Here is a 24,810-nt window from a genome sequence, read left to right as displayed (position 1 = left end):
TCCATCATGCTCATTTTTCAGATATCAAAATGTTAGATGGCGCCATTTCTCCAAGCTTTCTTTCCCAGATGGTGTGAAGGCTAGTTTCAATTAATTATTTTTTTTACTTTGTGTATGTTCCCATTCAATTATACTTGAGTAATTAAAGAAATTTTACTTTAGGCTCCACTTCAATCAGCTCCCTGTACTGGGCCACTCCTCTGACCACTGCTTCAACTGCCTTAAAATGAAAGTCACATTCCATATCCCAGGAGCAATGAACCAATTCAAATGCACCCCCCTTGACAGCACAATGAAATTTACTTTAATTATCTTCTTTATTTATCTATCTTCCTACCTTGGTTGATTTCAGTTTCTTTTCAAACTGAATTTTTTCATTTTCCATTTCAACCACTTTTACTCTCAGATCATTAACTTCTTGAAATAACCCCTAAAACAAACAGCAAAGTTTCAATTTACATATACAAATCAACTGATCATAATTATTCAGTAATGCAGCTGTAAAATTGTAAAATGCAAACAAAATTCAAAATTCTTTTGAAGATCTCCAATATACAAACATAATTATTGAACTATTACCCATGGAAAATGAAATGATTTCTAAAATGTCAGGCACCAATTCAGCCAGAAGTTATTTTACACAGAGCATTGACTGATTTCGTAGTCAACTTTGAATTTGCTGTTTAAACCTTACCAAGAAACCTACTTGTATAAATAAAACTAAACTGATGGGGTTGAGACATATTAACCGGCTAAGTTAGAATGGATCCAGCAACAAGCAAAAGTATAAAATTATAGGGGAGTACTTTAACATCTTGGGATATGTTAATTAGATTACATCAACCATGCAAGTATGCAGAGTTCCTACTGCCGTGCAATGCATAAAATTTCAAAGGGCTCTGGGTTTCTCAAGTATAAGAACAGCACAATCTAAGCAAACACTATTTCCCAGGGTTAGTCTTGAATAAAAAATAAAGAACGGGAATATAAAATTGTCACAAAGTTGGACATTCTGATGTATAAAAACTTTGTACATTAAAATCACTACAATTGGATTCAATTGAATACCAAACAGTCCATTTACTTCTGCATTTAATATTCCCATTTGTAATACACAAAGGTTCTCAATGGAAAAAGGTAGGCCAAGTATGCCAGATTTCTCAAACTTACGAACCTTTGTTAGTATAAATGCACAATACTTGAATGGAAGGACAAGAAAAAAAATGCTTGGAACTTTTCAGATATGCATTTACCTTCTACGAGGGTTACGTACAGATTCTTCTAGTTTGAATGTAAAAGGTGAATATTCAATGCATGGACTAACCATCATATTCACTTTCCAGGTACCAAATATTAGATGGCACCATTCCTCCAAGCTTTCTTTCTCAGGTGGTGTGAAGGCTAGTCTCAATTAACTATGTTTTTACTGTGTGAGGAAGCATGTTCCCACATTATTATACTTGAGTAATTAAAGAAATTTTACTTTCTGCTCCACTTTAACCAGCTCCCTGGACAAGGTCACTCATCTGTCCATTGCCTCAAATTGCCCTTTGTATGCATTTTCCACTATTACTAAGCCACCATAGTTAATAAATGGTCATTTTCCACTGCTGCCACCATTGTGCTCTCTACAGATCCCCTCTTTTTCCTATTGTACTGTCAAGACCTTTCCTGTCTGTTTCTACCAGTGCCCAGCTAGGTTTTTCCATTGCTATTTGTCTTCCTAGGCCTAATGTTGCTCTGTGCCTATTTCATTGCTCAGCACTGGAAAATCAGCAAATAGATACCACATTGAAGGATAAGAGAGGGCAATGTCACCAATATGCGGAAAGACAAACAAGTCGTGGGGCAGTAAAAGAAATTAGGCAAAGAAAAGAATTGAAGTAGCTAAATGGGGTGGGTGAGGGAGTGATAGAAAACAGAAATGAGGCAATAACAAGAAGGCACTGCTTAATCTTCAATCTCAATGCAGCCAGAAACTGAGCATTCTGATTATAATGCACCATGGTTTATTTCTTCCAAACTCTCAATAAAGTTTCCAATTTTTTTGATAAGGTCCCACACATTGGTGACTGATAGCAAAGGTAAGAGCTCATGGCACTGTGAAAGTTGGCAAATTAGTTGAGTGGCAGGAAAGAGGGCTGTTTTTGTGATAGGAAACCAATGTCCAGTGGAGTCTTGCAGGTATCATTGTTGGGGCCCTTTATGCTTCTGGTATGTATAAACGATTTAGACTCGATTGCAGGATAGGTGATCTGTAAGTTACAAAAATTAGTGGGATGGTAGATAGTAAGGAGAATAGCTTTAGATTACAGAAGTATAATGATAGTCTGATTAAGTATACTGATTAGTGTGGGTAGCTGGGGAGGCAGGCATAGATTTTGGGTAAGGGGCAGAAGATTTGGAAGGGGTGAGAGGAAAACTTTTTTGAAAAAACGATATGTTGGAGGAAGTCTGGAATAGTCTGCCTGTGAGGACAATAAGTGAAGGAAACTCAACATTTAAGTAGCAATTAGATGTGCATTTGTAAGGCATATAAGGCTATGGATCAAGTGAAGAGTGAGATTAGAATAGTTGGATGCCTGTTTTGACTAGCAGACCCGATAGGCCAAAGGGCATTTTCCTGTGATGTAGAATTTCTATACCTTGTGCAATGAAAGACACTAATTTGGGCCTTTGTTTTAAACATACAAGTTTTGCTTGTTTCTTCAATTATCCAATAACAAATTGTTGCACTGGATGTTAAATTCAGAGAACATTACATACAATTCAATTCTAACCTAAAATGCTGCACCCAGGCAGTAACAAGAATTTAGAACAAGCTAAACATGCATTAGAATACAAGTGAAGGGCACTTCATGATGTATCAAGAACACATTTTGTAATTTTGGGTATTTGTTTGAGGAAAAAAATGGCAGGAGTTCAGAAATATAATTTTTTTTGTAGGAAGAGCGAGCAAGCAGTGGCAAGGGAAGACTCAGCTTTTATATTCAGAAAATGAGCAAGCATTACTGGAATAAAATTAGTATATTTGCAAACGAATCTAATCTAGGCTATTAACAAAGGTTTCAAACAACACTTCATATTATATTTATCTTCTTTCTTCAAGCAAAAGAGTTGGCTCTGACAAAAATATATGCTGATTAACAGCGACAAAAAGAAAAAAAATCTACATGGTCAAATAGCTTTTGAAGAACACAGCTGAGGTTTAAGAATTATGACAGAGACACTTTAGCAAACTACAGTGAATTCATGATTAGTCAAATTTGAATAACCCCAAACTCAAGTTGCAAAGCAGTCAGCCATTCCAGCCAGCAAAATTGGAAATTCTGTAGAAGGATGCCTGCAATACACAGAAGTTCCAGAATGAAACCTGGATTATCCAAATTTGCGCATGCCTGACATGTCCCAACACGATGCCTATTGGTTGATGAGGTCACATGTTTCAGTGTGAACTCATGGCCAAGTCTGCAGTGATCACCACTTTCAGCCATATCCTGAAGGAGTTCAGACCAAAAAGGTATTTTTGGTATGGATGAACCTGATGTGTTATACAGTCTTTTTACCTGGTCACGATTTAACATTTGACGATTCAATGCGATGGTGAGCAAAGTGAGGAACATACCATTGTTATTGTCTGCTTCAAATGGGTACTGTCAAAAAGCTACCATTTATGATAAGTCCAATGCACTACCCATACAGTATGAAAATAACAAAATTGCCTGAAATGATGTCCAGCATGAGGTGTGGATCATGAACGCAAATGAAATGGATTAAAAGAAGAAAGGCAGGTTATCATTGTTGACCCCTGGCTGAAGACACAAAAGTTGTAATAAAGCTCCAAGATTTCACGTGGTGCATGAAAACATGGAAGACTGTCTTACTGCACTGATGACATAGGAGGCTCATGCAAAGACAAAATGTGGAGCAGAAAGAGATAACTAAATCTTTCCAGAGCTGACTCCCAATGTTTTCAATGCCTTTTACCGTGCAAGGTCAGGCCATTGTAAAGTATGAACAAATTGAAAAAAAAAACATCTACACAGTTATTGTGTCACATTTATTTGACAGTATGTTTGCAAACAAATCTAATTACATAGGTACTTCCCTCAGCTATTTCAAAGGTTCACTTAAATTTGTAGGTGGCCCCCTGCAATTTGATGACATGATATTTCTTGGCAGTGTATGCCAAGCTTCTGAGACGAACACAATGCTGCGTCATTGATAAATGTAGAATGCATAATTTACATATTTCAGCTTCATTCCATGTGGCAGAGGTGGGGGACACCTTGCAGTTGAGGACAGAGAAATTTTTGCAGAACCTCCCTAATGGGATTAGCCGGTTGGGTAGAATTCATGTTGCTGCAAATTATACGACACATGAATAAGGAGGAGTCTGGAGGGCCTGAATGTTTTTTATTTACATATGTTTCTCAATAATCTTGTTAAAGACTGAATCTTAACAGTGTACTTAATTCAGCAATATTGGGCAAAGAATGCAGCAATAGATGGACTGAAGATGCTCGACTGCAACCTTAATTTCTCCTCTTCCTCAATCCCTCCTTGTAGCAATCAAGTTGAAACATGCACTATAACACATTGGCCAAAATGCTAATGCCATTGAGCATCCTGTCATGTAGTCACCTCTTGATCACCAAACCATGACCTCTTTTCTTGGAATAATGCTAGTTCCACTTCCACCGTCTCCATCTGCTGTCTCAGCTCTGTTATTAGGTTAAACAATGACTGCAGAATACAAGGCAAATGAAATAAGAGAACAAGGAAAAAAAGAAGTGACTAGACCAAGTAGTGAAGCAAAGAAATCGTTGACTGAATAATTGAAAACAAAAATACAGACACTAGATAAAACGTTAGCTGTAAGGTCTGCAACAAGACCAAAATTTCCACTGACTTTAATGAAAATATTGCAGCTTTAGAAACTAAAACGTTCTCAGGCATATCAATTAATGTCACATCTATTGTTATTTATAGTCCATATGGTGGGCAATAACAAGGAGACCAATCAAGGACTTATCCACAGCCAAAACCAACTACGATTACACTTGTGCTCCTGAGATGCTGCTTGGCCTGCTGTGTTCATCCAGCTTCACACTTTGTTACCTTAAGATTCTCCAGCATCTACAGTTCCCATTATCTATGACTAAACTTTGCCTGAAAGCTGCATTCTGCTGTAGAAACCAGTCTAATTCTTCTATAAATTGATAGTGCAGAACTGGCCCTTTACGTTTAAAACTCTGGTTTACTCATTCATCCATTCACATTTAAAAACAATCATTTCTGCAGTAAACGTAGGAATTCAACTTTGCAGTTTGGACATTATAAACTCAATTTTGGAATAAGAATGCTCAGGTGAACCGGTGTAGTACTTGTTATGGAATCAAATGGTGCTTTACTGTCAAGCCCAGTCATGTCCTCATTTGGTATCCAAGAACAGCAGCTGCACAGCTAGCTGGCTATCTGACATGGGAATCGAAGCTGCCTCTGGTCCTTTCCTGGAGTAGGGCTCAACTGCTATGCCCCACTACATCTTTTGCTTATCGTATTTTGAATTAAAACAATTCTTTAAAAACATTTAGAATTGCTACATGAAGAAGAGTAAAGGCAAGCACAATAGAACGTTCATGGAAGTAAAAGGAAAAGTCACCACAGTGTTACTGGATCATTAGAGACACAACTGGTGGTGATTCAAACCTGAAGGTGGTCACCACACCTCGGGCAAGGGGAGAAGTTGAGAAGGAGAGTCCTTCATGATAACCTCCACTGGTGTGGGAATTGAACTTACGTTGATGGGATCACTCTGCATTGCAAGCCAGCTGTCCAGTCAATTATGCTAACCGAGCTCCAAATTAAGATTAGTGAAAGTGGCAGGGCTTAAAAACAGACTTTGAAGGGAAATTGGAAAAAGAAAACAAGGAAGGAACGGACAGGTACTTACGTAACCCAAATTACCAAAGGCAGAAGAAACTTTTTAATTCAAAGGTAAATTTACTTGAGAAATTCAAGTGAAGATATATTCTGCAGCATTAAAATGGTAGATGTTATTTGTCTCACCTCCGTATCTTTATACCTTTCCTCATATTCCAACTTATCCTTTTCCAGTGCATTCAGTTTTATCTTTAGATTTGACACCTCAGCCATGAGATCCAACTTCTGAGTCTCCAGTGCAGTTCTGCTTAAGAGCTCCTGAAACAAAAAGGGTGTCTGTGTTGTTATTGTCGTCGAGGGTGTCTGTGTACACCACTTGAATAAAATATCATAATTGCAATACACAGAGAAGATAGCTTGAAGTTGAGTATCATCGGTATTTCTGTTCAAAAATGGTTTGGCAACTAAGAGTCAAATCTATTTTGAGTTTAATGCCTTCTTCACCAGCACATTCTGTTGAGTAGCTGTCAAACACTTTCATGACATCGTGAAATCAGAGAAGGTGGAAGAGAGAAAATTCAGAGTAGTAATTCATTTATGAAGGTATAGTCATTAAACCAGGATAATTCCATTCAGCGCTCTCATTGTCAGCAGCTTCAGAACTCAGCCAATACAGTTAATTGATGCTCATTTTAAATTGTTTAGTGTGTTTGAACCAGATACTAAGACAGCACCAGAAGAATTTTTAAACAATTTTCTTTCAAATTATCAAATAATTGACAATTATCACGGCACAGGAATGGCTATTCAGCCCAACAAGGTCATACCGACTCTTTGCAGAGCAATTTAACTTTGTCCCATTCCCCTGTTATATCCTTATTTCTGTCAGCTGTATATCCAATTTCCTATTGAAATCGCCTGTGATTCCATGAACTTTGTGGGCAATGAGTTCTAGGTCATTGCCATTCATTTAAAAAGTCATTCCCCTTGTATTTCTTGCCCAAAACCTTAAATCTATTTCATAGTTCTTGTAATTGGAACAGCTTTTCTTTTGATTTACACAAGCAACCCTCAACTTTCTTTGCTTCAAAGAGAATTTCGGGTTCTCCAATTCAATCTCACAGCTGAACTCCCTCATTCCTTCAACAATTGAGTGTACTTAAGACAGTTGTTCTAGATTAGTAAGGGGATCAAAGGTTATGGTGAGAAGGCAAGAAAACACAGTTGAGAAACAGGTTTCCAGCGTCAACTTTTTAAAAATAAAACTGTTATGCAGTACATTAAGTGCTTCCTTAAAAACCATACCGACGTTACTATAATTCTCTTTTAAAAATTCAGTCATCAAATACAATGTGCCTTTTATAAATCTGCGCTGGCTTTCTTCAACAAACTCAAACTTTTTTCAGTATATGATTATATTTATCCAATTGGTTTTTGAAAATAACTGCATAAAGGCTGGTATCCTGTCACCTAGTCATCCTTTGTTTACATGTACAATGCACATGGGCTCTGATCAGCCAGCCCCTCAAATGAGACTCCCTGAATCCCCAGTTTATATCTATCAGCCAGTGCTCCAATTAGCCCAGATTAACGATCCCAATCGAGCACCTCAGTCAACTCAGCCCTCATTCCAATCATTACTTTTAAAACCTAACAATCACGGTATTAAACTGACCAGTCTGTACTTACTAAAAATGTCACACAACTTTTCTTGAAATATTTATTATGCCCATGCATAGTATGGAAAGCCAACAGCCTTGTCAGTGACTAGATGGAATTCTCTATGCACATCTTCAAATTTAGACAACTAACACATCTTAACATTTTTTTTTTATTCATTCAGGTGACATCAGTATCACTGCCTGGGCCAATATTTATTATCCATTCCCAACTGTCTTGGAGAAGGTAGCACTGAATTGTCATCTTAAACTGCTACTGACCTTGAAGTGAGAGTATACCAGTACTGTTAGGAAGCGAGTTCCATTATTTTGACTCAGCAACAATGAAGCAATGGCACTTTCAACAATTAACAGGGTGATAAAATTAACTTGCAGATCCAAAGCCTATTTTATATCTAATTCTATTCTATATCTTGAATTAGAATCTCAAGGTTCTTCTTTCAGTCACACCTGTGTTAATAGATACGGGAATGTTAAACAACAGCTGCATGCATTGTCGAAAAACTCTGATTGCAATCAAAGATAGAGGTATTCAAGCTAACAATGACCATACCATTCTCTCTGAAAATATCATAGCCTCTCAACAGCATTACTAAGCACTTTCAGAATACAATACTTCAAGATACTGCAGTGATAAAAATCAAGAATGACCATTTGCAATTTACTTTGTTTGGTAACCTCCTAACAAAAGTCCTTCTTGAACTCTTAAATGTTGCTTCATTTAGAAGATTCCAAATCTCAAAGTCCAATGAAATTCATCTCAAAAAAACTCTTGCTCTCAACAATCCCAAACCTACCTGTTGTAACATCTCTTCTGTGCCATTCAACTTCTCTCGGTGCTCATCCAGACAACTCTCTAGGTCTCGAATCTTCTCTCCTTGGGCTTCCACCTGGTCTGTTAGAACACTCACCTGTGAACCAAAGTATAACTTCTGGTTCAGAAACATTTAAGGATATCTCCACCTTTATAAAGTGCCGTAAGTTACTATTTTGCTCGTTATTATAGCAATAAACTTTACACATACTTAGAATACCAAAACCTAGCTTGCCTGTTGATTAAACAATTTCATGTTTATTCTGGCAATCTGATCAAAGCATGTTCCACCATGCCTAAAAAGCTCGAGTCTAAAATACTTCTGCATTAGTTCCACCAAGCTGCTGGTTTCAAATTCGACTGCATTTTACAACGTTGAAATCTGCTGTATCTAAGCAGTGAATTGATGGTAATACTGAATATTAAAGTGGCACTTAAATGCAACTGTCCACATGTTGTAACTGACTTAGCTATTTGTAATGCCTTGACAGGTATAAATGCAAGGTGTGTAGCATACCTGAAATTGACAGTACACAAATATATTACAATAAATACCTTAAGGATTTTAATTGTACATTTTAGTCAACATGTCTTTGCAAGCAGAATTCAACAGTCGAGTATTAAGAGAATTTGAGATAGTTAACAATAATCATGCTCTTGCGAACAGTTCTCACTGAAACGTTTAAAAAATTTTTAATATTTGACTTTGCTCAATCATACACTTTATGAACTCAAACTTCAACAACAAATTAATTTCAACAGGCGCTTGCCTGATAAGTATGGAATGAAGTATGGAAAAATGGCCTCTGTGCTAAAAGACTCAACTGAAACCGGCTTGCAGGTTTCCACAGAGAATGAATGAACTTGTTTGGGAGGGAGGGAGGGAGATTTCAGAAAACAGCCAACTTTCTAGACTGACAAATCACAAATTGGTTCTCAACGAACCAATCTCTTCATCACTGGCCTTGCCAATAATGACCACATTAAAAGGAAAATGACCATGTTTATGCAAGGACTGAAAACAGCACAAATGTGCATACTAACTCAGGAAAGGAAAAAGCTAGAACAAATACAAAAGTAAATGAAAACAAAAAGTTACGCAATTACTTTTGAAATATTCATTCTTGGGAAACAGTATTATTGGCAAGATCAACATTTTCCTCACCCTAATTGCCCTTGAGAATGCGGTAGCTAGTCAGGAACTGCTGAGGTAGTGTATACACACAAGGCTACTTTAGCTTTCCTACATTAATTTTGATTTTCAACTGAACGTGAAGTATTTTACAATATAAAGCCTAACAAATACATATACACTGCTTATATTGTCCAAATACAGCATAGTTGTATTGAGCTGCATTGTACCATATCAAGCTGTGCCTATTACCCGTTTATAAATTAGAATGCACACATTTCTACTACTGTAGAAATCATAAACCTTCAAACCAACTTAAAACTGCATCAATTTTACTTACCTGTAAAACCAAGGATTCTTTATCTCCTTCTAATCGTGCCAGTCTATCCTGGTATGCATCACCGGTGACAGAGATATGGCCATTTGTCTGTGGAGGGGCAAGTTTACAAAAATCAGCTAGCTTTCTTATTTACAGTTATACAGTGTAACACCAGAAAAATGTCAGCTACCACAATTACTTTTCTGAGGGAAAGATCATTAGTATCTAGAGGTCAGAAAATGATGGAACTGACCAACAGTGGTGTGTGTCCTAAGGAGAAGCAATCACTGGAGTAGTTGGAATAAAAAAGCATTGCTGTAGGCTTGAGGAAAGGGAGCATTTAGATACACAGAAATCAAATGGTATTTAAAATTTATACAGCCCAATGCTAAATGAATCAGAACCCACAGCAGCATAGCTCGCGCTTTGTTTGCTATTATTTCTAGTAGGCTCACAACAGAAGAATGTCAGATATCAAGATGTAACCGACATCACTGTATCCACCCTTCAAGTACTGTGCACAGCTATAACACAGTCCATCCCTTTTCTGTGGAAGAGGCTGTATGTAGAGTTTCCAAACAGATGCCAGTTATCCCATATTTACTATATGCTGGATCGCAGGTTTCTGCTGTTACTAACTGCCTCTGCGCTACAAATGCATTACATACATATGCATTCACCAAATGGAAGCAGCCGACCGTGTCATTGGTCAATTATTGCATTAAGAGGGAAACAGATTTCTGTTGTATGCAAGTGCAAGAGAAGAACAATTGGAAATACAACTACTGAAGTAGAGGAATCATGATTGCCAAACAGGATTATATAACTACATCAAGAGAATGACAGCAGTTATTGTTGGCAACAGGTATGACAATGCTGAAGAGAAAATATTTTAAGACAAATATATATTTATTTTATTCAATTTCCTCAAAGTGAAGCTTTGTTTAAAGTGCATTATTCAAAGGACACAGCCATCTGTTATGTAGATTTTTTTTTGGGGGGGGGGGGAGGAGATCATGACCAATACACAGATAGTAGTAGTTCGAGAGGGTTTAAACTAGTATGGCAGGGGGGTGGGAACCTGAGCTGTATACCAGAGGTGAGCGTTGATGCAGGTGAGGCAGTAGCAAGAGGTAGACCAGCTAGTGGGAAGGATTTTCCTGGGAAGGAGCCAAGGGATCGGTTAAAGTGTGTTTGCTTTAATGCAAGGAGTATCAGGAATAAAAGTGATGAACTTAGAGCATGGATCAGTACCTGGTGCTATGATGTTCTGGCCATAACAGAGACATGGGTTTCTCATGGGCAGGAATGGTTGCTGGATGTTCCAGGGTTTAGAACATTTAAAAAGAATAGGGAGGGGGGAAAAAGAGGAGGGGGTGTAGCACTACTAATCAGAGAGGGTATCACAGCTACAGAAGCTTCCTTTGTCGAGGAAGATCTGCCTACTGAGTCAGTATGGGTGGAAATTAGGAACAGCAAGGGAGTAGTCACCTCGTTAGGGGTTTACTACAGGCCCCCCAATAGCAGCAGGGAGATTGAAGAAATCATAGGTCGACAGATTTTGGAAAAGTGTGCACGCAGTAGGGTTGTTGTAATGGGTGACTTTAACTTTCCTAATATTGATTGGAACCTCCTTCGAGCAGAAGATTTGAATGGAGCTGTTTTTGTAAGGTGTGTTCAGGAGGGTTTCCTAACGCAGTACGTTGACAGGCCGACGAGGGGAGAGGCCATTCTAGACTTGGTGCTCGGAAACGAGCCGGGGCAGGTATCAGATCTTGTGGTGGGAGAGCATTTTGGTGATAGTGACCATAACTGCCTCACATTCTACATAGCTATGGAGAAGGAGAGGATTAGGCAGAATGGGAGGATATTTAATTGGGGAAGAGGAAACTATGATGCGATTAGACATGAGTTAGGAAGCATGGACTGGGAGCAGTTGTTCCATGGTAAGGGAACTATAGACATGTGGAGACGGTTTAAGGAACAGTTGTTGGGAGTGATGAGTAAATATGTCCCTCTGAGACAGGCAAGAAGGGGTAAGATTAAGGAACCTTGGATGACGAGAGCGGTGGAGCTTCTTGTGAAAAGGAAGAAGGTAGCTTACATAAGGTGGAGGAAGCTAGGGTCAAGTTCAGCTAGAGAGGATTACATGCAGGCAAGGAAGGAGCTCAAAAATGGTCTGAGGAGAGCCAGGAGGGGGCACGAGAAAGGCTTGGCAGAAGGAATCCGGGAAAACACAAAGGCATTTTACACTTATGTGAGGAATAAGAGAATGGTCAAAGAAAGAGTAGGGCTGATCAGGGATAGCATAGGGAACTTGTGTGTGGAGCCCGAGGAGGTAGGGGAAGCCCTAAATGAGTTCTTTGCTTCTGTCTTTACGAAAGAAACCAACTTTGTAGTGAATGAAACCTTTGAAGAGCAGGTGTGCATGCTGGAATGGATAGAGATAGACGAAGCTGATGTGCTGAAAATTTTGTCAAACATTAAGATTGACAAGTCACCAGGCCCGGATCAGATTTGTCCTCGGCTGCTTTGGGAAGCGAGAAATGCAATTGCTTCGCCACTTGCGAAGATCTTTGCATCCTCGCTCTCCACTGGAGTCGTACCTGAGGACTGGAGAGAGGCAAATGTAATTCCTCTCTTCAAGAAAGGAAATAGGGAAATCCCCGGCAATTATAGACCGGTAAGTCTCACGTCTGTCGTCTGCAAGGTGTTAGAAAGGATTCTGAGGGATAGGATTTATGACCATCTGGAAGAGCATGGCTTGATCAAATACAGTCAACACGGCTTTGAGGGGGGTAGGTCATGCCTTACAAACCTTATCGAGTTTTTTGAGGATGTGACTAGAAAGGTTGATGAGGGTCGAGCTGTGGATGTGGTGTATATGGACTTCAGTAAGGCATTTGATAAGGTTCCCCATGGTAGGCTCATTCAGAAGGTCAGGAGGAATGGGATACAGGGGAACTTAGCTGCTTGGATACAGAATTGGCTGGCCAACAGAAGACAGCGAGTGGTAGTAGAAGGAAAATATTCTGCCTGGAAGTCAGTGGTGAGTGGAGTTCCACAGGGCTCTGTCCTTGGGCCTCTACTGTTTGTAATTTTTATTAATGACTTGGACGAGGGAATTGAAGGATGGGTCAGCACGTTTGCAGACGACACAAAGGTCGGAGGTGTCGTTGACAGTGTAGAGGGCTGTTGTAGGCTGCAGCGGGACATTGACAGGATGCAGAGATGGGCTGAGAGGTGGCAGATGGAGTTCAACCTGGATAAATGCGAGGTGATGCATTTTGGAAGGTCGAATTTGAAAGCTGAGTACAGGATTAAGGATAGGATTCTTGGCAGCATGGAGGAACAGAGGGATCTTGGTGTGCAGATACATAGATCCCTTAAAATGGCCACCCAAGTGGACAGGGTTGTTAAGAAAACATATGGTGTGTTGGCTTTCATTAACAGGGGGATTGAGTTTAAGAGTTGTGAGATCTTGTTGCAGCTCTATAAAACTTTGGTTAGACCGCACTTGGAATACTGCGTCCAGTTCTGGGCGCCCTATTATAGGAAAGATGTGGATGCTTTGGAGAGGGTTCAGAGGAGGTTTACCAGGATGCTGCCTGGACTGGAGGGCTTATCTTATGAAGAGAGGTTGACTGAGCTCGGTCTCTTTTCATTGGAGAAAAGGAGGAGGAGAGGGGACCTAATTGAGGTATACAAGATAATGAGAGGCATAGATAGAGTTGATAGCCAGAGACTATTTCCAAGGGCAGAAATGGCTAGCACGAGGGGTCATAGTTTTAAGCTGGTTGGTGGAAAGTATAGAGGGGATGTCAGAGGCAGGTTCTTTACGCAGAGAGTTGAGAGAGCATGGAATGCGTTGCCAGCAGCAGTTGTGGAAGCAAGGTCATTGGGGTCATTTAAGAGACTGCTGGACATGTATATGGTCACAGAAATTTGAGGGTGCATACATGAGGATCAATGGTCGGCACAACATTGTGGGCTGAAGGGCCTGTTCTGTGCTGTACTGTTCTATGTTCTATGTTCTATCTATATCCAGTTAAGAAACCAAATTGTGGAAAAGTATACCTTTGTCACCATGTAAACTTGCTCACAACCAAAACTTTCACAACTTCAAAAAATGAATAGACTGTTATCATCCTTACAGCTGTGACTTTTATTGTTATGAAACCAAGAATTTAAAATTAGGGTGAATATTTTAACTTAAGATTAGGTAATTGATCTAATTTTAACAACTGATATCCAATTGCATTTGGTGTGCAAAATTTGTAAAATTCAATCTAATACAAATATCTCAAGTTAGACACAATATTGGAAGAGATTTATAAACAAACAGCAATTTGGGCAAGTCAGCAAAATGACACAAATGAACATTAAAATACCAGAACAAAGTACGTATAATGGTTCAATGTTTTAAAGACACAAGATTTGGCTAGATTGGAAGGGTATGGATTGTATTTAGATTTAAAACAAAGCACAATTTACTATTTGTAATTTATTTCAAGCTCTTATTGTGCATAAGCAAACAAATTGAGTCAAAGTTTTGGAGTACATGTTAATATTAGCGCTTTTCCTATCCCGTGAAACACTGCATGAGTTTCTGCTACAAAATGGCCTTAAACCATTTTTAGCAGGGAAGTTTTTCTTTCATTGAACTTTTCTGAAATTCTTTTTATAGCAGCAGGGCTTGGAATTATGGTATACAGGAACAAAAGGCTTGCTGGATTTCACTGCTCTACAAGGACCTATCTACTCACACCTACCTTTGTCTACCTTGGGCAGAAGTACCTTCCCTTGACAGTTTCCTTACAATTCCAATTGTAAGAGGTGAACCTCCAGCAATGGCTTCCCTCCCTTGCAACCACCCACCGAATCCTTTATTAATCCACTTCTGTTTACATGCTTCCCTGTGGTGACACTGCCTGAAGACATGGATCAGCTATCACCACAATAGGCTGTCAATTCTTTGCAGGTTTCTTCTTCTTCATGCACTGCTTAACTGCTCATTGAAATCCAGTCTTGCATCAGCCATAATTTCCTTCAGTTAAACTCAATTTCGACCACTGTCATAGCATCATACAGCACAGAAACAGATCCTTCGGCCCAACTCATCCTTGCCAACCAAGTTTCCCATACTAATCTCTTTTGCCTGCATTTAGCCCACACCCTCTAAACTTTTCCTATTCATGTACCTGTCAAAATATCTTTTAGATGTTGAAACCGTACCAGCATTTACCACTTCCTGTGGCAGCTCAGTCCACACATTAACCTTGCATTGATTGAAATTAAACTCCATCTGCCCATTGGCCCAAAATTAATCAAAATCCCTTTGTAAGCTTACATAACCTTCTTCACTATTGGCTATACAGGGATCAGTGCTGGGTCCACTTTTTTGTCATTTATATAAACAATTTAAATGAGAATACAGAAGGCATAGTTTGTAAGTTTGTGGATGGCACCAAAATTGATGACATAGTGGACAGCTATCCTTTCAATAATTTAGCCACTAATTGCATTCAAGTTAATAAGGCAGCCAACTATTAAAAGGCATTCACCAAATAGCAAAACTTAAGCTTACTGATGGCACTATGCAATCAACTAAAAAGCATGCTTGCCTTCATTGGCCAGGGCATCGAATATAAAAGTTGGCAAGTTACAGCTGTACTAAAAACTTTAGCTAGGCCACATTTTGAATACTGTATGCAGTTCTGGTTGCCACACTGCAGGTAGGCAATGGATGCTTTGGAGATGGTGCTGAGGTGGTCTAGCAGGAAGTTGCCTGGTCTGGAAGGTTTTAGTTATGAGGCGAGGTTGGATAAACTTCCATTGTTTTTACTGGAAAGATGGAGGCCGAGGGGTGACCTGATAGAGACGTATGAAATTATGACAGGGTGGATAAGTCATCTTCAAGAGGACACAGGATCAAGGTGAGATGGGAGAAAGTTTAGGGGAGAAGTGCAGGCAAAAGCTTTCACAGACGGTGGTGGGTGCCTGGAATGCACTGCCAGTGACAGCAACTTTTAAGGCATACCTTAATAGAACCATGAACAGGAGGCAAACACAGGGTTAGAAACCACATGTGGGCAATAAGTAGCAGATCTAAATAAAAATTAGAATAGGTGCAGGCTTGGTGGGCTGAAGGGCCTGTTTCTGTGCTGTACTGCTTTGTACTACATTATATAACATATAGTCCCCTGAATGGATAAAACAGCTTCAGAATGAACACTTTAACAGTGTAAATCTTAAGTTGTAGTTTTATAAAGACTCAAAAAACCTAATAACTAACTGAATGCAGTTTTACACTTCTTTAAAACATGAACACCATTAATCTACACAGCTGAATCAGTAGAATACCAGTCAGTGTTATGCTCAAATTGCACCAAACCTCTAGCCCGTCCATACAGAGTATGTGACAAGCTCTTATCACCAAGACAAGGCAGCATTCAAGCCCTAAAGGCAGTTCAGAAGATAATTTGATATTTAAAAAAAGAGGCAGTAGTAGAGAAACTTGGGGTTTTCATATTTTGGAAAAAACCTGATGCTTGACTAGTCAATGAAACAGCTCTCCCAATTTTGGCACTAACCCCCAAATGTTGCTAAGGGAAGACTTTTCAGGGTCGACAGGGCTGAGTTTGCCACTTCTGGTGTCTTAATCAATACCAGGTGATCTGCCTGGTTTCATTTTTTTTGAGACTTTCCAGTGGTTAATAGAGCTGGGTGGCTTGTGAGGCCATTCCAGAGTTAATTAAGAGTCAACCACATTGCCATGGGTCTGGAGTCACATGTTGGCCTTCCTTAAAAGGCATTAGATGGGGTTTTACTATAATTGACAATGGTCTCATGGTCATCACTGGATTCTCAATTCCAGATGCAGTGAATTTAATCCAACGCATTTGCCATGGTGGGATTCAAGTTTAGCTCCCCCCAATATTATTACCTGTGTCTCCATACATTTAATCCAGCTACATTCATATTTCATCACAGCCCAAGATGCGAGAGATTAGAATGGGAAAACAATATTTTATATGTTTTCATCTTAAATCAAATTTCCTTTACACTCACCATTTTTTCTTTTCAATGCCAATTTCACTATTAATTTTTCCGCTTCAGAAGCTAATGATACTTCATGCAGCACAGACCAAGTACATATAAGAAAAGGCTTTCTATACTCGAATACTATTATTTTTATTTGGCTTTCCCAAATGCATACATACAAATGACTACATGCAAAAACAAAGTGCCAATACTGAGTAACAATATGGAATCAGCATAGGATGGCACTGTCTGACAGACTAAATCAGATTCTGTTGTCCATTGGAAATAACAAACCAGAACAGTTTTACACACATGGCTCATTGGTGAGGATACTCTTATCTCCAAGTTACAAAGCAGGAGTCAATGTACATTTTAAGATTATTGCTGTATTGTTGAAGTTGTCTTACAGACATGTTAAACCAACTGTTCAGTGGAAGGTATGAACGGAAAAGGTTGTGAGAGATAACAGGCTTTTGTCCTTCAAGCACTGTTCATTGATCTTATTGCTAGGCAGTGGAGCCTTGCTATAGGTAAACTGACCTCACTGTGAAAGTAAAGTCCCTCGGAGATGCCTTCGTGATTAAGTTGTGTGGAACAGGGGGAACACAAAGATTTAAGATTAAACGCAAACACTTAAGATTTATTTTATGGCAGAAAACACAGGAAATCAGAGTTGTGGCTGAACCTAAAATCCGTCAGCATTCGAAAGTAGACAGATGGTTGACAGTGAAAGGAGAAAGTGAGAAAAATGAATTGTTACAGTGAACAGCAAACATTACACTGATGGGCCATACTGTCAGTCTCAGTGTTGTCATTCTGTACAGTCTTACAAGGGTATGAAAAATGCTGTGTAAATGCAAGTTTTTTCCCCCCCACCACTTGTGCTTCCTCTAATCTAAGAAACAATTTCACAGAATGAACAGCAGAGAAAAGAGCAAACAAATTAAGTTAGTAAGGGAGAGAAGATTACAACATATAAAGATGAAATATTGGTTAGGTGTTCTGCCCCACAAATTTTGGAAAATCCTCAGGATTATTTATGTCATCATGTCACACTACAACCCAGTCAGTTTCTGATTGCTACTGGCAAGATTAGCATCAAAAACAAAACCAATGCAACTTTATTTTCGGCACCGACTCTCAAGTACACACCCGTAACTTATATCCTCCGAAAATAGGTTATCTGAGGTGAGTTTGTTTACTTTTAAAGTCTTACCCCCATTGTTTATATTTACTATCCTTGGCAGGAGCTGTTTATTCCCACAAATGACTTACCATAGAGTTAAAAGCCTAGAAAGAAACAAAAACATTACTGAGTTCTCACACCCTTTCTGCAAGATCCTCACTGAGGATTCCAGAGGATTTTCTTTTATCTCCCTTTACTTTGTAGAATTTAGAACAACAAATGATTACTGAAATTTTAGACAGGAGCATGAGTGGGAATTAGTGTGGTTGGTTGGAGGTCGACTGTTAAGGCAGCAGACAAAGCTGAAGTTCTTCCAATGAACAATGCAATGTCAGAGAGGTTTTGTTTTAAAAGAAAGCCTCACTGTATCGAAGCTTATTGACTTCTATTCATCAGGACATTTCACAAGTATATCATTTAAAAGGGGAAGCCAATATTTTACTGCATGAGGACTGCCAAGTGTTGGCAAGCAAATTCAGACTGGGAGGGGCAATGCCATGGCTACTGCAGCTGTTAATGAATTTCAGGCTTTGTTTGAATTTTAAATCAGACAAGTCGACTTCCAGAGAAATTAGGTAAAGAACGACTGATACCTATTCTGATGAGTTGAACTAAGTGCAGCGCATGCACATGTTCACCTGCCCTGCATATTAACAGATGCAGCTTCCAGTTCGCACTAATGCATCATAATACAAGCCATAGTGACAATCTTAAATTGGCTGTCAGCATTATATCAAGGAAATTCAGGATTATCCGGTTAATGTCATCCAATTGCAGAATCACATCTCATGTTAGACTTTTTTCATGATTTGAAAGTGCGGGCTGGTTCAGTATGGTCGGTAACTTGCTGCAAACAGCCAAAGCGACACGCTATTTGATATGATCCATCAGTCTTTGAAATAAATGGGCAACATACCTGGTGTCACACTAACACTGAAATACATTCACATCACTCGTGTGTTAGGCTGAACATTTTTCCTGACAGCAGTGTCTTGTTAGCAGCGAACATCAGTGTTGTTGCTGTATTTTTTCCCCTCTACTTTTGTCAATAGATAAATTGATGTGAACATTAACAAACAGGGTTAGGCAAGAAATGGCTTTGTCAGCAATACCCAGATCTCATGAATGAATTAGAACAAAAAGTAGGAAAAGATGCATTCATATTAAAATACTGGGAAGAATTAAACAGAGCCAGTGAAAGTAGATGCTCTATACCGACTGCTCACCAGATGGCTCTGTAACCATTCACCCAAAAGTTCTGCAGTTGAGTCTGGTATTTGAGACCGCAATCCATCTTTCTCCTCAGTTTCCATCAGCTCTAGCAATCCACGAAGATCTTCAACTAGGTGTAATACACGCAGCCCACCAATGTATGGAGAGTTTGGTGACTGACAGTCGAACAGACCATTTGAGTAGTCTAAAGACTTTGAACCTGGTCAAAAATGAATGAGAAGTATTTTATGTTGTCATGCACATCTAATGATGTGACAATGCAAATTTGGCATTAGAGCTGGAAACTAGCTGGTAGTAGTACACATATGCATTAAGTTAACTTTCAATACAGAAGGAGTACCTGTTTTAAAGAAGTTGACTCTAAACACTTGGTCACCGATGTGCTTTCACATAGGCTAGCACACCAGAAGCAAAATCCAAAAGTTTAATATCCTAGATGCTGCTGTTACAACTGAGTTACCACCACATACACAGATGAATTGGAAGGTTCTTCACATCACCAAACCCCCATGAGCATAGTATCCAGTATGTAATTGTGACACATTATTTGATTCTACAATATGAAGTGCAGCCCAAACTCATCAGGCAGAAAATTCAAAATGCTGCAGCAAAATAAAAGATATAATGCATCAAAACCTAACAGAAGTATAACAGGCAAGAGAATAACTTAACAAATCCCATGTTATTCTGAGGCTTGTGCTCGATGTGAAGGAATTAGCAATTTGAGGCAGTGAATGATTGTATTTTCAACCTACCGTAGACATATTCTCTACAGGGGAGTGTAGCAGAGATTCACTAGGTCGACAGGAGACGGCAGGACTGTCCTAGGACATGCATATTCCCCAGAATTTAGAAAGATGGGGGAGGGGGGGATTTGGTTGAAATTTATTAAATTCTAACAGGGCAGGACACACTGGATAAAGGGAGGAAGTTTTCTCTAGTTGGAAAGTCAACCTATATCACAGTCTCAGAATGCGGGGTAGATTATGGAGGATGGAGATGATAAAATATGTCTTCAAAGGGTGGCAAATCTACGAAATTCTCTTTTACAGAAGTCACATATTAGAGGGACAGAACAGAGGCGCTGATATATTTTCAGACATTAAGGGCATCAAGGGTAATGGGGAGAAAAAGTGAACATGATTGAGCTATTGAATCAGCCACAATCAATCTGAATGAAGCAGCAGGCTCAAAGGGCAGAATGGCCTACTTCCACTTCCTTTATTTTTGTACCATTCTTGAAGAAACGTAAGATGGTCATTTCAAAACAACTCAGATTTAGGGGGTAGACAAACTGAATATCTCTACAAGAATGTCTCTCCATTGGGATCAAAGGATTCCAGATAGGTTTAGACACTTATTGAAACTGAATTAACAAACCATTAGCTTACTGATTCTCTTCGGAGATGCCAATAGTCTGACACACTATTCTGAGAATTCTTTGGTTATGAAAAAGGTTATTTTAAATGATGTTTACTTGGATTATCCTTCAAGCAAAAACTCTGCACCGTTAATGTAAGTAATTTTAAAACAATAGTGAATAGGTTCTATAACACAATTACACTTGCAGTGATATCAAATAGAAGCATAAGTTAATTTTTTAAAACACTTCTTGAGCATCTACCGATTTCCTCAATTATATTACTGTCCCAACCTGATATGCAGAGCCAGATAATAAATACACAGTCAGAGTCATTCTTAAACAGACCCTTTGGTCCAATACACTTGTGCCAGACATCCCATTGTGACCTAATCCCACTTGTCAGCATTTGGCCTATATCCCTCTAAACATTTCCTATTCATATTTGGTGTTCAAAAAACAAACCTACCCCATTAATGAATCAGAATTAGAGGTTCAAACACACCACCAAACCACAATGAGCAAAGAACTGATAGGTCACTTTAATGGTGCAGAAAAACTTTGCAAGTAAAGAAAATCAAACCACACTGCAGAAGGAAAAGCGGGCAGGGAAAACAACTTTCACATCCTCAGGTCCCAAAGTTCTTGCTTGAGTTACATAAGCAATTGCAGCAGCCACTTACAAAAGAATATGGTTGCACAATTCACAAGATAAGACAAATGATCAATTAAGCAATTTTGAAGTCTTTGGTTAACAGGTTGCAGGAAGCATGGCAAGATGGGAGGGTGGAAAGCTGCATTCCTCCTTCTATAATATCAGTGACAGTGCAAAGCTGAAGCTATAGAATCGGAAACAAACCTGAAGTTGGGTAAAGACTTTTAGTGCATTCCACAAGAAAAAGAGAGTCTTGCACTAACATTCAGATGATAAATTTTGAAGGGACCTACTTCTGATGCACAAGAATCACATAGAAGATCTTCCCCTGTGGCACAGTGGTGGTGTTAATATTTCTAAGTCAGGTGGCCCAGGCTCAAGGGTGTGTAATAACATCTCTTAACAAGTTGATTTGAAAATATAGAAGACAGTTTTGCTCATAGGGATTGGATAAAATTTTTGCCTCATTTGACAAATTAGCTTAGTGTTCTCCATTTATTTTACTGTTACTTCACTAAGCGTCCCGTCAGTAGTCTTAAACCTGGAACAAATGTGTTCTAGTAAAGTTATTTACAAGATCATTTTCATTTCAAACATTGATCAGAGTCTCTCAATATGGCTTGGTGTACTGAATACAAATGTCCTCCACAGGAGGAGCCCTGGTAAGAATGCGGTGATTACTGTATTCAAAGCAGAGGAACGTGTAAGTAAACATAAAGTAAGAATGAAACTGACTTAACTTGTAAACGCCTTAAATGTCTAAACTGAACTGAATTCATAGCAAATATCTTACCTGCTATGATACCATCCATTTGCTCTAAGGCAGCAGCCAACATCTCACTGGCATCAGTCATCTTTCTAATCTTGTAAATCAGTTAAGGCCACACCTGAAGAAAAAGGAAATAAGCATGAAGCTAGAGTATTTAAGATTATATTCAATGCAATAAAAAAGCAACAACAATTAATCTCATTCTGGAACTCAATGCAATTTCCATTCATTTAAAATAATTCCCTCAATCGACGACAATGCCACCAATAGACATTACAGTACACGTTTGAGAATGCCATCCAACTGAATCCCAAACAGAACGGCTATACCATGGGTATCTTGCACAATTGTAAAAATAATCAAGTCAGACATACCTAAACATGATTAAAAAGTGGAAGATGCAGAACAGGTTCGAAGAGCTGAATGGCCTACTCTTGCTCCTATTTTTTTCTTCTTCATTCCACCCACCAAATCCAAATTTACCCTATCCTTCTGGTGCAATTCTCATTTTAAGCTTTACAGAGACTTGCATATTGGTGCAAATGTAGACACAGCTGCACGCATTGTCATTGAGTGCTGGCAAGTTTACACAGGTTGGCAGGTGAGATGTGAGCATTTCAGCATTGTGGAGTTTGGTTAAGGAGTTCAGCTGCTATTTCTTGTGGTGCACAAAAGAAGGCAGAATGTATTCCCAGTCTAATGTTTTGCCAATACTGTGTTGGAGGTGAATGAAGGGTTGGTATTTCTATATGCATTAAGAGGTAGTGGTTCCAAGATTCCTAGTACTTTATCTGCATCAATAAAATGCAAACGCCAGTCAGTAATCAGCAACTATTTCTGTCCCATAACTGTTTGTGTCTGCATGCCTGTGGCAACCTTCACCACAACAGTCTCATTCATTTTTTCAAACTACTGGGAACAAAGGTTAGATTTTCTCACACTGATGATTCCTGTACCAATTGCAACAAGGAGAGTACATATATTTTTCCCAAAATGAAGTCAAATACGTTTTAATGTAGTTTGTTAATATAAAATCTAAGTAAAACTAGAAATAACTAAAATACAATTTGCAAGTCAGTTTTGCTTTACAATCTCATTTTAACATCGCCATTGCACAGATGTCTAGTTTAAACAGTGTTCAGCACTTCTGACAGTTTATTTTATGAAACAGTCTTATTTGCCCCGGAGGGCAACTGGTCTAATTTAAAAGAAAATTGGCACAATTGCACAAATATTATAACTGCAAGAGACTTTTATGGAAAAGCAAATCTTCCCATTGGCACCCATACTGAATAAATAATCATGGGGGGTGGGGGGGAGAATGGGGAAAGAGGAATGAAAAATTACTGGCTATACCAGTCGACAACTCCAGGGCCATTTATAATGGCAAACATATACACGCATCAATCTACACTACAGAATCTACCATTCATGTGGATCTTTTATGCTCGCGCCAATTTGGAACTTGTGCTTCAGGAGGACGGAGAAGCAAATGGGAGGAGGTGGAGTTCAACTAATTTTAAGCAGTATTATAAAATATGTTTTGAGACATAGGAAAATTACACTTTTCTCTTCTACCAATTCCTGGACTCTGGACCAGTTACTTCCAATGTTTACATCTCTATTAACTTGCTTCCCCCCACCCATGAAGTGACCATTACTGCAAGTATTTGTGAAACGACAGCTCAGGGAACTTCACAAATATTTCCTGGCACTTGCTTAAACTCTGAAGTCTCATCTTGCATAGGAAAGCATCTAACAACTGGATTAGTCTTTAGTATTCTTCCACAAGCCTGGCAGCCTCCCAAATACGAGCACCATTCACAACAGACTAACGCAGCCAAAACACCAAGTTTATTTAAACTAGCATCATGGTTGCAACAAGCTGCACACATAAGTCAATTACTTACAATACATCTCATCTTGCTAAGGCTAGCAAACAGCTTACTAACAAGAACATTATCCACAAGAACAACAACAGTGTAACTCAGCCATATGCACAACAATTTAAACAAGGCCAAGTCAGTATGTTTTATGACCCAGTACAATCCAAGTTTGGATCCTCTGAAGTAGTATTTAAACATGCTACAAAGACAAGATCCCAGCATTCCGTTCACTTTTCCATGCTTAGCTACAAGTCAATATATTATGTATTTCCAATGTTAAGCAATAAAGAGTGCAGGGACACCACGTCCCTTTTAGGGTGAAAGGAAAAGCTGGCAGGTTTAGGGATCCCTGGCTGACGAGAGATATCAAGGCTTTGGTCACGAAAAAGGCAGCATACATTGGGTTTAAGCTATCAGGCTCAAGTGAATCCCTCGATGACTACATAAAGTATAAGAGCACACTTAAGATGGAAACCAGAAGAGTAAACAGAAGGTAGGAGATCGATCTGGCAGATAAGGTTAAAGATAATCTCAAGAGGTTCTAAAGCTATATTAAGAGTAAGTGGTTGGCCAAGAGTAAATAGGTCCCCTTAAAGATCAGCAAGGCTGTCTACGTGTTGAGACACAAAGGTGATTGGGGAGATTTTTAAGTGAATATTTCTCCTCAGTGTTCACTGAGGAAAGAATCATGGATGCCAAGGAATTATGAGGAACAAGTGCGGATCTTTTGGACTGCATACATATTACCAGAGAGCAAGTGCTTGTAGCCTTAAAGTACTGTAAGGTAGATAAATCCCCTGGGCCTGATCATGTCCACCCTCGGATATTGTAGCAGACTAGGGAAGAA

General features: G+C 39.0%; 1 protein-coding gene across 15 annotated transcripts in view; it reads right to left on the bottom strand.

Annotated features, from left to right (window-relative positions):
- Positions 1–24,810, bottom strand: part of ppfibp1b (PPFIA binding protein 1b) — a 152,895-nt gene that overhangs the window by 74,026 nt on the left and 54,059 nt on the right. For 8 of the 15 annotated variants that reach the window (XM_048548823.2, XM_048548826.2, XM_048548825.2 and 5 more), the window contains exons 2-8: positions 22,102–22,195; positions 19,287–19,492; positions 9,852–9,938; positions 8,363–8,476; positions 6,073–6,204; positions 4,645–4,746; positions 338–430 (exon numbers count right to left, since the gene is read on the bottom strand). In XM_048548823.2, coding sequence (XP_048404780.1) covers positions 338–430; positions 4,645–4,746; positions 6,073–6,204; positions 8,363–8,476; positions 9,852–9,938; positions 19,287–19,492; positions 22,102–22,162 — 795 coding nt within the window. In that variant the 5' untranslated portion in view covers positions 22,163–22,195. The remainder of the gene's footprint in view (positions 1–337; positions 431–4,644; positions 4,747–6,072; positions 6,205–8,362; positions 8,477–9,851; positions 9,939–19,286; positions 19,493–22,101; positions 22,196–24,810) is intronic. The other 7 variants (XM_048548829.2, XM_048548837.2, XM_048548830.2 and 4 more) reach the window with 2 other exon arrangements.

This window comes from Stegostoma tigrinum, chromosome 18 (genome assembly GCF_030684315.1).
Source record: "Stegostoma tigrinum isolate sSteTig4 chromosome 18, sSteTig4.hap1, whole genome shotgun sequence".
NCBI lineage: Eukaryota > Metazoa > Chordata > Chondrichthyes > Orectolobiformes > Stegostomatidae > Stegostoma > Stegostoma tigrinum.
Note: the sequence above shows the minus strand (reverse complement) of the source record. Positions and strands in the feature narration are given on the sequence as shown.